At 56.0% G+C, this 12,964-nt stretch overlaps 1 protein-coding gene across 5 annotated transcripts in view; it reads right to left on the reverse strand.

Annotated features, from left to right (window-relative positions):
- Positions 1–355: 355 nt before the first annotated feature.
- WDR25 (WD repeat domain 25) overlaps positions 356–12,964 on the reverse strand; it is a 143,021-nt gene continuing 130,412 nt past the window's right edge. For all 5 annotated transcript variants that reach the window (XM_062181613.1, XM_062181614.1, XM_062181615.1 and 2 more), the window contains 3 exons: positions 3,707–3,877; positions 1,195–1,335; positions 356–736 (listed from right to left, as the gene is read on the reverse strand). In XM_062181613.1, the coding sequence (XP_062037597.1) occupies positions 515–736; positions 1,195–1,335; positions 3,707–3,877 (534 nt within the window). In that variant the 3' untranslated portion in view covers positions 356–514. The remainder of the gene's footprint in view (positions 737–1,194; positions 1,336–3,706; positions 3,878–12,964) is intronic.

Consider the following 12,964-nt stretch of genomic DNA (forward strand, 5'->3'; position numbering starts at 1 on the left):
GGGCGGCTCCTCAGTGCTGTCTGGTAGGGTTTGTTGGGTGTGAGACCTCCCCCAGACTCCTCGGGGGCCCTTGTTCCACACGGTCCCTTCCCACGCCCGCCTGACAGCCGGTCACACTGTGTGGGAGGAAGGGCAGGGCTGGCAGGGCCTGTCCAGCTGCAGCCGCACCGAGAGCAGCCCCAAGACCACAGCCTCTCTGCCCCCCGGGACTCCTGTGCCCCAAGCAGCAGGGTGGGCAGTACCAGCCCACCTCCAGCTCCCCACTCACTTTGTCCCTGGAGCCTCACCGACTGGGGGCCTGGAAGCCGGGCGGAGAGAAGCTGCTGGCACTCGTTACTGAAACGACCTGAGACAAGGCAAACACTCGCCTTTATTGGGCAGCGACAGCCACTGCCAGGTGCTGTGACTAACGTGGTCCCACTGTGCATCTGCGGAAACCGGGCGGGTCAGCCTCCCCGGCACCGGCCCAACGTCAGTGCTCACTCCCGTCCCCCCCACCGCGGGCCCAGCCGCATCAGTGCCAGATCTTGATGTCGCCTCCCCAGGAGCATGTGCCGAGGACGGAGGGCAGCACCGGGTGGTAGGTGGTGCCGACGCAGGCCTGCGTGTGCCCCTGCAGCGTGCATGCCCGGCTGGCCGTGCGGAAGCTGAACATGAGGATCCGGCCGTCGGCGCTGCCCGTCACCAGCAGGTCTCCGCACGGGGAGCACTCGCAGCCCACGGCGTAGCCTTCCACCTGTGGAGAGCGACACAGAGGGGCTGAGTGGGCCGCAGCTTTCCTTGAGGCTACCTGTGAGGTAGAGGTTATGCCCATTCTATAGAGGGGCAGGCTGAGGCCCAGCACTGGCTGATGGCGTCTGGCCTCCTACGGTCACAAAGTCCTGGCCCCCCCGTCCCAGCCAAGCAGGCCTCAGCCCGGGAAAGAGCAGATGTGCAAATGCCCCTCGCCCATCCGTCCTGCTCCCACCCCAGCCCTGGGCCTGTCAGCCGGCCAGTGCGTTCCTGCATGTCCAGGGGATGGACCAAGGCTCGCATCAGGCCACAGGGCACGCGGCCACCCAGGAGACAGAGCAGAATCCACCCAGCGAGTCCTGCATCCTGGGGTCCCACGTCCTTTCCCAATGCTGTCCGCGGGAGGCTCTGGGACCAGTGCCCAGCGTTTGAGCCGGGAGGGGCGGGGCAGGGAGCGGGCACCTTGTGTCCTTCGTAGCGTCGCCTCCTGCTCATCCGGTATGGCCACACGGCGGAGAAGAGGGCCAGATAGTTGCCATTGGTCTGTGCCAGGAACACAGGCTCCCTGGGGTGCAAGGCGAGGCTGGGGCAGGTGTATCTCTCCTAAGACAGGGCAGGACCACAGAGTCAGAGCAGGCCCGGGCGGCCTCCTGCCTCCGCAGACCCCTCCTAGCCCCGTTCCCACAGCCTTGGCTTCGGGGCTGTGCGTGACCACACCCCAGATGGCTAATCTCGCCGCTCTGGAGGGGAGCAATCTACAGTGGGTCCCGCTGGGCTGCACGGTGTCAGCGGCTGCGCTCCTCCCTGGAGGCCGAGGGGGGTCACGACCCTGTCCCTTTCCAGCTTCTGGAACCCGCTGTGTCCTCAGTGCTAGGCTGGAAAATGCACCCCCACGGACATTCACGTCCCACTTCCAGGACCCCTGAGTGCCATGGGATCAAAGGGAGGGGCTGGGGCCAGCACTGGCGAAACAGGTAGAGCCGCCGTCTGCAGTGCCGCCATCCCACATGGGCGCCGATTGCTCCTCTTCCGATCCAACTCTCTGCTATGGCCTGGGACAGCAGTGGAAGATGGCCCAAGTGCTTGGGCCCCTGCACCCACGTGGGAGACCCGGAAGAAGCTCCTGGCTCCCAGCTTTGGATCAGCACAGGTCTGGCCATTGCAACTAACTGGGTGTGAACCAGCAGATGGAAGACCTCTCTCTCTCTCTCTCTGTCTCTCTGCCTCTCCTTTTCTGTGTAACTCTGACTTTCAAATAAATAAATAAATATATTTTTTTTAAAAGGGAGGGAGGGAGGGGCTGCAGGGAGAACTGAGGAGACTGCCCCCTGCTACGACCCTAAGGCATCACAGGGATGCTGTGAGAGGGACACCGAGGGCAGCAGGTGACGTGAGGCCAGAGCACAAAGGGAGCTGAAGACAGTGCCCTGGCAGGTTAGCGTGGCACAGCCATGAGCCGAGGCATGGGCGATGTCCCCGGAGTTAGACAAGGCAAGGGAGGACCCCACCCATCCCTGCCTGACCTCACACCACAGGCACACGCCCTGCTAGCACCTCGGTTTCAGCCCCGTAATGCTTTGTATTTATTAGGAACCCGGGAGCCTAAATTGGGGGTTGTTTGAAGCCACCCAGTTGATAGCAAGGTGTTACGGCCCTGGGGAGAGGACTAATCTCCCCACCTCCAACCCACCCGCAGGAAGCCGAAAGGCAAACAATGGTGGAGGCAGGAACAGAGGGTGGGACTCACATGGCGCCCTCCCAAACATGCCCCCTCCCAGCTGCACCCGGCCCACTGCTGTACTAAGCGGGTCCTTAGGCCACACTCTTGAAATGAGCCCAGCTGGAGGGCAACGTGGGAGTGGCTGGAACAGGTGCCCACCAGGGTGCAGCGGCCGCTCCCGGGTGTGGCCCCAGCAGAGCACCTGCACACCCCACAGGGAAGCAGGGAGGGGGGACGCGGGAGGCCATCAGCTCAGGCACTGGGCGCTTCTGTCTGCCTCACGGCCCTGGGCTCTGCTGACGTTTGGGGGCAGGATGCCCTCCGTGCCAGACAGGCCCCTCCAGCCCCCCCGGCACCTGTTCCTCCAGAGAAGAAAGCAGAGGTGAGGTCTTGAGGCAGGCTGCTCAGAGAAGGGGTGTGTCCACATGGCATATGTATATATACATATATGTGTGTATATATACATATATATATTTTTTTAAAAGATTTATTTTGTTCATTTGAGAGGTAGAGTTACAGAGAAAGGTCTTCCTTCCCTTGGTTCAGCCCCGAAACGGCTGCACCGGCCAGGGCTGCACCAATCTGAAGCCAGGAGCCAGGAGCTTCCTCCCAGTCTCCCATGCAGGTGCAGGGGCCCAAGGACTTGGGTCATCTTCTACTGCATTCCCAGGCCATAGCAGAGAGCTGAACTGGAAGTGGAGCAGTCGGGTCTCAAACTGGCGCCCATGTGGGATGCTGGTGCTTCAGGCCAGGGCGTTAACCCACTGCGACACAGCGCTGGCCCCTCCCTCTGTTAATTTTCAAAACTATTCTATGAAACAAATGATATTTCCTCGATATTCTAAAGAGGAAAATGATGCTCAGAGGCTAAATAATGGGCCCAGGGCACCTCACCTTGGAAATGGGGAACCCAGGACTGTGACACAGGGATCTGAACTCCTGCCTGTCACATCACCCACCCGTCACTGAGCAGGGAGGGTCAGAACCCTCTGCCCGGCTGGTGGGAGCCAGGGCCTCTCAGGTTGCTCGGCCTCCTTCCTCCCCAACCTGCACCTGGCTGTGCCCCGCCCACCCTGCGGGGTGACTGTGCTGGGACACAAGGAGCGGGGAGAGTGGCGGCCGCAGCCTGCGACAAGCCCTGACCTTCACCTCCCCATCACGGACACTGTGGGCAGCTGAACCCCCTTCCCAAGGGCTAACTGGGGCTTCAGCACCCTGCAGCAGAAGCTGAGACAGGTGCCAGGGGGTTCTCACATGGAAAATCTGGTTGGAGATTTTGGCCGAACTGCCGAAGTCCCAGGCGATGATGGTGCGGTCGGCGGAGTCCCGGGTCGAAGCGTCTGTGCTGCTCAGGAACTCGGAGCCCTCCTGCAGGAAGAGGATGTCCAGGGTCTGCTGGACGGTTGCCTTGTAGCCTCGCACCACCTGCAAGAGCAGAGGCCAGTCACCACCAAGGGCCGCCCAGTGCCTGCTGGGAAAGGCTGAGCTGGCCACATCCTCCGGCTGAGCAGCCCCGAGCCGTGTGTGGTCATAGCCTATCCCCACCCCCATCCTCCGCCAGGCTGATGTCCGTCCCTCCCGAAGCTGCCCTGAGATTCGGCGGGCTCAGGCTCGCCTCTTGGCCCCACACCATGCCCCCTGCTCCAGCGGCACAGGGGCCGAGGGGTGTCATCCTTTCCCCAGCGAAGGCCGCCGGGGAGGGGCCGTGCCTTGCCCAGGACACGTGACGGACACGGTGAGAGCCGTCAACCCTGGGGCTTGCGCTGTGCTTTGGTCTTGTTCTGAACATCACACGGCTCCCAGCTCCCAGTCTGTGCCCGTCGTCCCTGGAGGAGCGACAGCAACACAGGGAGCAAGTGTTCTTGGAGACAGACCATAGCACCAGGGTCACAACACCTATTTCAGCTTTGAAGACTTTATTTTCTGAGCCTCCTGTCTTGTGAACTAGCAGGCACCCAGCAGTATCCGTCACACCACACTCCGCTCTGAGAGACGGTGTGGGGGAGAGGCGGGTCCCGGCACCAGGACCACCGAGTCGTCCCACCTAACAAACGCAGAGCCCGCATGATGCTAAATTGCAACACCGAAGCAACCAGCAGGCTTCTTGCCAGCCACCTGCCTGCCCGCTTCTGGGACGCCACCGCCTGGCAACAGCACGGACACAGTCTTGGCTCCGTGCCTTGGCTCGGCTGGCGATGAGCCATCATGACAAATCTTAAAAATAAAAATCAGCATTCACCTGTTTCAGATTTTGTGGATGGTATTTTCTATCTCTTCTTCCAAGCGTTGGGGTCAAACCCACATGAAACGCATCAGCCCATAAGTGCAGCTCAGGGCAGGGCCCGCGGCAGCCTCTCCCCACCCCAGCTGCCCAAGTCCTACCTCTGAATCCTCGGCAGAGGGCAGGGGACACGTGACTCATCCTTGCTCGCCTTCCCAGGAATGCCGGTAGCAAGGCTGACTTCAGCTGGGGTGCTGAGGCCGGGGAAGGTCCAGGAACAGAGGCTGCCTTGCATGTGACCACCATGGCAGCTCCTGCGCCACCTGCCTGCCCCCAGGCCTCAGGATTCCATGAGCTCTTTTGTCTTCTAGGGCAGCCCTGACCAGGTTCAGTTCCAAGCCTCACAGGGCATGGGTGGCCAGAGCAGAGGGGCTGTGCTCTGCTGTGATGGCTACAGCAGCAGACCAGGGCCTGGGAGGGGACACATCATCTCCATCCCAGCACTTGCCCTGGGTTGGCATAACACCCAGCTCCCAAGAACAGGGGCAGGTGTGGCACGAGGTGAACTCACGTCTGGATCCCATATCAGAATGTCTAGGTTGAGCCCTGGCAACAGTCCCAATTTCAGCTTCTGCAAGAGATGATGGCCCAAGTACCTGGGTCCTGGCCACCCACGTGCAAGACCCAAATGGAATTCTGGGTTCCCAGCTTTGGCCCAGACAAGCTCTGGCTGTTGTGGGCATGTGGAAGGTGAACCAGCTGATGGAAGATCTCTCTCTCTCTCCCTCCCTCCCTCTCTCTCTCTCTCTTTCTCTACTCTGCCTTTCAAATAAATAAATAAAACTTACAAACAAGACACAACAAAAAGCAGCCCCATGGAGGCAGGGTCTGGAATCTACTCTGGTGAAAAGGGAGGTGGGGGGCAGAGGCCCCACCGTCTCGGGGGAGGGGTGCTCTGGAGCCATCTTTACCTCCCCAGATCTGCTTGCTCCCTCAGCCCCAGCATGGGTCCAGTCTCACCTCACTTAAGCCACCCTCCCCTAGGGACCCCCAGGATGCCCACCGCCCTCTGTCAAGTCAGAACTGGGCACTTCTCTCCGTCATCACAGGGGGTGGGGAGTGCAGAGATCTGGGGCACCAAACGCCAACAGAGTAGCAAGCCTGGCCCAACACACGATGCTGGAAGCGGCCCCTGCAAAGGGGTCCCAGCAGTCCACGGAGAAGCTGTGGGTGGGCTCCAGGTGTGCCTGGAGATCCCAGCTCCCTGTGGGGACCACGAGCCCCTGCTGCTTGGGCACCTTGGTGTCGGCAGGGCATGACCCAGGATAGACGAGGGCTGGGGCCCTCGCACCATCATGTACCAGCCACTGGCTGGGGGCTCACACAAGTGACCTCACGACCACAGCCCGAGGCAGCCTCTCCCAGAGAGATGTGCCGTGCCCACGGCAGAACCACCTGGGTGCCCATCAGCACACCACCTGCCCCCCAAGACAACCTTCCCAAGGAGGGCGCAGACCATCGTCTGCAACATTTTCTGAGAATGGATGGAAATGGCCCAATTCATTAGGGCGTCATAAAAGTGAATGGCCGGGAAACAAGCCGTGCAATGGGCGACGGCTGCCAGTAACGGGGCTGTAAGTGGGAGGCTGGCCTTTGGAGTGATCGCTGCGAACATGATTTACTCACTGCCACAACTGCTCGTGCCCCGGGAAAGAGCAGGGGAGCCATGTGTGTGCCGAGCTGGTGGGTTTTATGGCAACCTTAATTACGCAACAGCTGGCACATCCCATCCCAGGGGGCGCAAGAGCGGGCGGCTGGGCCTCCCTAGCTGGATCCCTGGCTCCCTAGCTGGGTCCCTGACTCCCTAGCAGGCTCCCTGGCGGGCCTGGCCATGGTAGACCTGCAGGGGAGGGGGCTCCTGGCCCCGGGACAGCAGAAAAAAGACTGACACTTCCAGGGGTTTGAGAACCACCCACCATCCCTAAAGTCTGCCCACCGCTCACTGCTGTGCAGGCAGTCCTGCGAGCTGTGGGCTGCGGCTGCTGTCAGTCGAAGGCTTGGCTGGCCCTCCCGGGCCCCTTCCACTGCTGAGGGGCTCCAGTGCCCGCTCTCCTGCCCCCTACTGTGTGCGACGGGGTCTGCATGCTGTGGGCCGCAGCAACGGTGCCAAGCTATGCCTGGGCAGTAGCTACAGAAGCACACCCTGAGACTTGAGGCTCTAGAACCGCTATCTGGGGGGCTTTGCTGGTGCGTTTATGGACAGAGTTGTCCATGGGTAGAGGCGTAACGGGGTAGGATGAACTAGAAATTATTATCATCACTCATTTTAAGACTCTACAGGGGCCGGTGCTGTGGCGTAGCAGGTAAAGCCTCTGTCTGCAGTGCCGGCATCCCATATGGGCACTGGTTCAAATCCAGGCTGCTCCACTTCTGATCCAGCTCTCTGCTATGGCCTGGGAAGGCAGTGGAAGATGGTCCAAGTCCTTGGGTCCCTTCACCCATATGCAGGACCCGGAATAAGCTCCTGGCTATGGATTGGTGCAGCTTCAGCCGTTGCAGCCAACTGGGGAGTGAACCAGCAGTTGGAAGACCTCCCCCGCCCCCCGCCCTCTGCCTCTCCTCTCTCTAACTCTGATTTTTAAATAAAATAAATAAATATTAAAAAGAAAAAGACTCTACAGAGCTGGGTGATTTGAGGGTGAAGAGACTGGGCTTGTTTGCAGAGGTTCCATGGGTGTGGATGCTTCAGTCACGTGGTCAGGCTGGACAGGTGAACAAATGGACAAAGGAACAAAAGAACAGTGACTGCAGGGCCTCTCTCCCGACCCTTGAGGCCAAGGCGCCTCATGTTGAGACGCTGCCACTCGGGCCCGGGGCCGCTGGGAGACACGGCCTTCACTGATCTCTCCAAAGAGGGGCTGCTGGGGACCGTGGTGGGCGTGGGGGGACAGAGACGGACTGTGCTCAATACCGCATCACCCTGAGACATCCAGGGGCTGGCAGGAGCCACTCCTGGCCCTGGACGCGCAAGGGTCAGGTGTCGGGCGGGAAGGCCGGGGCATACACCCGGGGATCCAGGCTTGAGGGCCTGTGCTGGCCACGTGACCAGGCTCACTGCCTCTCTGCAGTGTCCACGCGTGTAGAGGACCTGCAGCCCAGGAGGAACACAGGTGCTGTGCCCGGGCATGGGCTCGTCAGCCAGAGCTGGGGGCCCCACGTGAGCAGTGAGCTCTCGGGCAGGTCCCTTCTCCCTGAGCAAGGGCCCCTTCCTGCAACTTAAATCACACGAGTCGAAGGAGCCAGTCACACAGGACAGCGGCCTGGGGGTGGCCCTGCGGACACAACCAAAGGGGGCCCAAAGAGCTCTCCTGGTTGTGACTCCAAGACAGAAACTGTAAAGAAAGATGAGCACGTTTCGCCATAGTTGTACCTGTCAGAAAACAAGTCAGTACGTGGAGTAAAACAAACCTGGGAGAAACATTCGCTATTCATGTGCGGGGCAAAGGCTGCTACCAAACACAGTGCCTGCAACCAGGTGCCAGGGGCAGCTCCACAGGCAACGGGCACGGGAACAGTGCTCACGGAAGAGCAGGTGGTCCCGTGCAGAATAAACTGTGCAGAGACCCCATTCCTTAGCCGTCTATTAGGGTATCAACAGCTTGACAACACACTCTGAGGCAGCTGTGTGAGCGTCAGGTGTTTTTGGTCATTGTCAGAAACGCCCAATGGAACAACCACAGGGGGGTGGATCGGGGCGCCTCGGAGCAAATGCACACACATCGCTGCTCAGCCACACGCACGGCTCTGAGGATCAATCCCAAGACAGGCACACAACGCCCCCAAAAGCAGCACTGCTTTTATTTTTTGATCATTTTTAAAATCTTATTTATTTATTTGAAAGGCAGAGAGTGGGGGAGAGAGAGATCTTCCATCCTCTGGTTCTCTCTCCAAACGGCTGCAATGGCTAGAGCTGGACCAGGCCAAAGCCAGGAGCCAGGAACTCCATCTGGGTCTCCCACATGGGTGGCAGGGACCAAGTCCTTGGGTCATTCTCCGCGGCTTTCCCAGGCTCATTAGCAGGGAGCTGGATCAGAAGCCGGGACAGGAACCAGCACTGGAATGGGCCTCTGCCATCGCAGGTGGTGGCTTAACCACTACACCACAATGCCAGCCCCAGGCAACACTACGTTTAAAGACAGAAAACTGGAAACAGCACCACGTTCATCAAGACAGCACTGACCAAACAGCCCCACTCCGCAGCAGTACGCAGCTGTAACAGAGGGGGAGGTACTTCTCCCTGCTTGGAGGGAGAGGGGTCCTCGGGGGAAACTGTTCAAGAGAAAACAAAGCGGGTGACAGGAAAAGGTGTGGAAGACAAGGAGACGAACGGTGACGTGAGCAGAAGTGCTGGGGACCACTGCTGAGTCCGAGCAGGACTGGACCGGGCGGGGACGGTGGGGACAGGGTCACGGGCAGGGGTGCACCCCTCACCTGAATGTGCCCGCTTGGCAGGTGCCACTCTAGAATGAGGGTCACGCTCGTCTTCTGTGAGGAGCCAGACAGTAACTATGTTAGCTTTGGCGGCCACTAATGTAACTATTGCGTATTTGGCATGTGTGAGTGTGTGTGTGAGTGTGTGAGTGTGTGTGTGTGTGTGTGTATCTGAGAACTAGTTAAAGCGGTAAATACCATTCTTAGCTCATGGGTCCTAAAAAAACAGAGCAGAGACCAGACTGGGCCTATGGACTGTAGTTTGCCAATCTTTTCTGTAGACCTTTGTACATATTTTATTAAATTATACAAAGAAATTAACTTAAAAAGCAATCTCTAGAATGTGAAAGCAAAATTAAATGAAATTAGCCTTGTATTGATCTGGTAGTTTAACCACACAAATACAATCCTGTTAAGAATTTGAAGCACAGCAATTTAATGTTAGATCTTTGGTTGGATATGCCTTATTAATAGGGAACCAGTAATTTGATGACAGAACAAAACTGAATATACTTCGTGAACAAAAAAATGCAAGAAAAAAGTTTTTAAAGAATTGCCCTTTTTAAAATTAACTGTATTTGGAAGGCAGAGAGACAGAAAATTCCCACCTGCTGGTCCGTTCCCCGGACGTCTCAACAACGGGGCAAGGCTGGGAGGCTGAAGCAGGAGCTCCACCGCTGCTGCTTCCCAGGTGTGTGTCAGCAGGAAGCCAGACCCGGAGCGGAGCCCAGGCTCGCACTCGGGCCCCCTGAAGCGGAGTGTGGGTGGCCCAACCGGCAGTTGAACCGCTGTGCCACACGCTTGCTCCAGTTCCAAGAAATTTTAAGCTGTTTTCAGTCTTTTCCATTGCTAATGTCAATATAAATTTTTAAAAATTGTATTAAGGCAGATGGAAATAAAGTTTCCCAGTGTAAAAGCGATTTAAAAAAAAAAAAAAAGACAAACCAGAAAAAGAAAAATTCTGTACACTTAGTGTAAACTCAGTATAAAACTTAGTGAAAACAACAATGTAATTCTATCTTACCAAAAACAGAAGGGGCACAGAGAAACGATGAGCAAATTCAGCAGGAACCCAGCTGATGTCACCGGAAGACACAGAGATAACAGGCCAGGCCTCTAGCAGTTGTTGGAGGAGTGGGTGTTTGGCAGAGAGGATTCCACCCGGGATGCCCACATCACTTTATCAGAGTGCAGGCTGGAGTTCCTGCTCTGCTCCCAACTCCAGCTTCCTGCATGATGGCTCCAGGAGTCTCTGCCACCCACGTGGGAGACCCCGATCTAGCTCCCGGCACATGGCTCTGGCCTGGCCCAGCCCCAGCGATTGCAGGTATTTGGGAAGTGAACTAGTGGACGGCTGACTCCCCCTCCCTCCCTCTCTCTCTCTCAAATAAATAAAATAAAAAATAAAGTTATTATAGTTTCACAGTACTTGTTTAAGAAGGCAGAGGGGAGACTGAGCACAGTAAGCAGAGACAGAGAGGATATTGTAAAAGACCAAAGCGAACTCTTAGAGATGAAATGTACAATGTTTGAGATTAAAAAAACCACATTACATGGAATCAATAGCCATGAGGCTGCAAAAGAGACCATCGGTGAACCAGAGGCACAGGAATTAAAATTATTCAACAGGCGCTAAAGAGAGTAACAGTAACATCCTTGTTTAGTTATTTCTTTGAGAGGCAGAGTTACAGAGAGAGGCAGAGACAGAGAGAAAGGCCTTCCATCTTCTGGTTCACTCCCCAAATGACTACAATGGCCGGAGCACAGCCAATCCAAAGCCAGGAGCCAGGAGCTCCCATGTGGGTGCAGGGGCCCCAGCACTTGAACCACTTCCATTGCTTTCCTAGGCCATAAGCAGGGAGCTGGGTCGGAAGTACAGCAGCTGGGACTCAAACCGGCACCCTTATGGGAGGCTGGCTCCGCAGACGGAGGCCTAGCCTACTACGCCACAGCGCCGGCCCCAACACCTTCAATTTTAAAATGCACAAAATTCAGTATGAAATGGAGTACAATCACCATGGCCTCTGTGTCTCCGTGACAAACTATGACCAAAACCTGTGGGGAAAACTCAAGAGGCAACACCTTGAAGCCTTCAAGCCAAACAACAGCAAGTGGCTCGGGAAGATCATAAAAATGTGAGGAAAAACCAGGAAGGTGGAGGAGGTTCTTGGATGTTTTTGTGTTTTGTCTTGTGAACAGGGGTCGACCGGATGAAGGAAATGGCTGTGGGCACCAACATGGGAATTCTAAAAAGAAGCTGTCGCTCTGGCCGAACGACCCATCTGAAGAGTGAGAACAGAGCCTGCAGACCTGCGAGAGGCAGCAAAGACTGAAGTAGTTTTCTTCATGGAATTCGTGAAGGAGAGGGAAAGACAGCAATGTGAAAAGAGAACCATCTGAAGGACTAGTGACTGAAACTTACCCAAATTTGGCTAAAGGGTTAAATTTCAGAATCAAGAGGTTCTGCAACCACAAAGAAGACACATTCAAGGAAAATCAAGCCCTGCTATCGCACTCAAAGTGCTGACAATCCCAAAGAAAACACCCCCAGAGGGGGAAAGTGAAGAATTGCATCTAGAACAATAATGTGGACTACTACAGACTTCTCATCAGAAGCTATGGAGGCCTGAAGACGGTGGGGGAAGGGAGTGCCAACTCAGCATCTCAGAGAGCAGAGCGCCCTTAGGAATGAGGGGAAGTGACCGACTCCAAGCCAGACCCTAAAGGTGCCCTTAGGAATGAGGGGAGAAATATCAGGGAAACGTGGAACTTCGGAGGCGAGGGAAGAGGCACTGGCGGTGTAAAAGATTGCACTAGCACTAGAAACAATGGCATAAATACCAGAAGCACACAGTTCTCCCAGTTATGTTACTTGAAACATGTAGGATTACTGAAAACAGAAGCTGTTCCATTGGGGGGGGGGGAGGCCATCAGTGTGTGTGCCACAGCTGTAACATGGTGCATGGGAGGGGCAGAGAGATCCTCTGGTTAGAGGAATTTTTTTTAAAAAAGATTTATTTATTTATTTGAAAGATAGAGTTAGGGAGAGGGAGAGGGAGAGAGATAAATCTTCCATCCGCTGGTTCACTCCCCAGATGGCTGCAGCAGTCAGGGCTGGGCCAGGCTGAAGCCAGGAGCCAGGAGCTTCCCCCAGGTCTCCCACGAGGGTGCAGGGGCCCAAGCACTTGGGCCGTCCTCTGATGCTTTCCCAGGCACATTAGCATTGGAGCTGGATCAGAAGTGGAGCAGCTGGGACTCGAACCTGTGCCCATATGGGCTGCCAGTGTTGAGGTGGCAGCTTTACCCGCTATGTCACAACACCGGCCCTAGGAACTCTATTTTTATTTAAAGTGGCAAAATATTAACAATAGGTATAATTGTGACAATTTAAGTTTACATATTAAAATCCTTAGAGCAAACATAAAAGTATAATACAAAGAGACATAGCAAAAAAGAAGTTAATGGATAAATTAATATAACAAAAATTGAAATAACCCAAAGAAGGCAGGAAAGAAGAAGCAGAGGACTAAACACAGAGGAGATAAAGCCAGAATCGCACGACGGCAGGCCCTCATCAACAACACCAACAACTACAGCAAATGTAAATCATCTAAAGTCAACAACCGAAAAAGATGCGAGGCTGGATTTTAAAACTTCTTAAAAGACCCAAGACTACCTGGTATATAAGACAGACAATTTGGGGCTGGCGCCGTGGCTCACTTGCTTAATCCTCCACCTGTGGTGCCAAAATCCCATATGAGCACCAGGTTCTAGTCCCAGTTGTTCCTCTTCCAGTCCAG

The sequence above is a fragment of the Lepus europaeus genome, chromosome 22, assembly GCF_033115175.1.
Source record: "Lepus europaeus isolate LE1 chromosome 22, mLepTim1.pri, whole genome shotgun sequence".
Taxonomy (NCBI): Eukaryota; Metazoa; Chordata; class Mammalia; order Lagomorpha; family Leporidae; genus Lepus; species Lepus europaeus.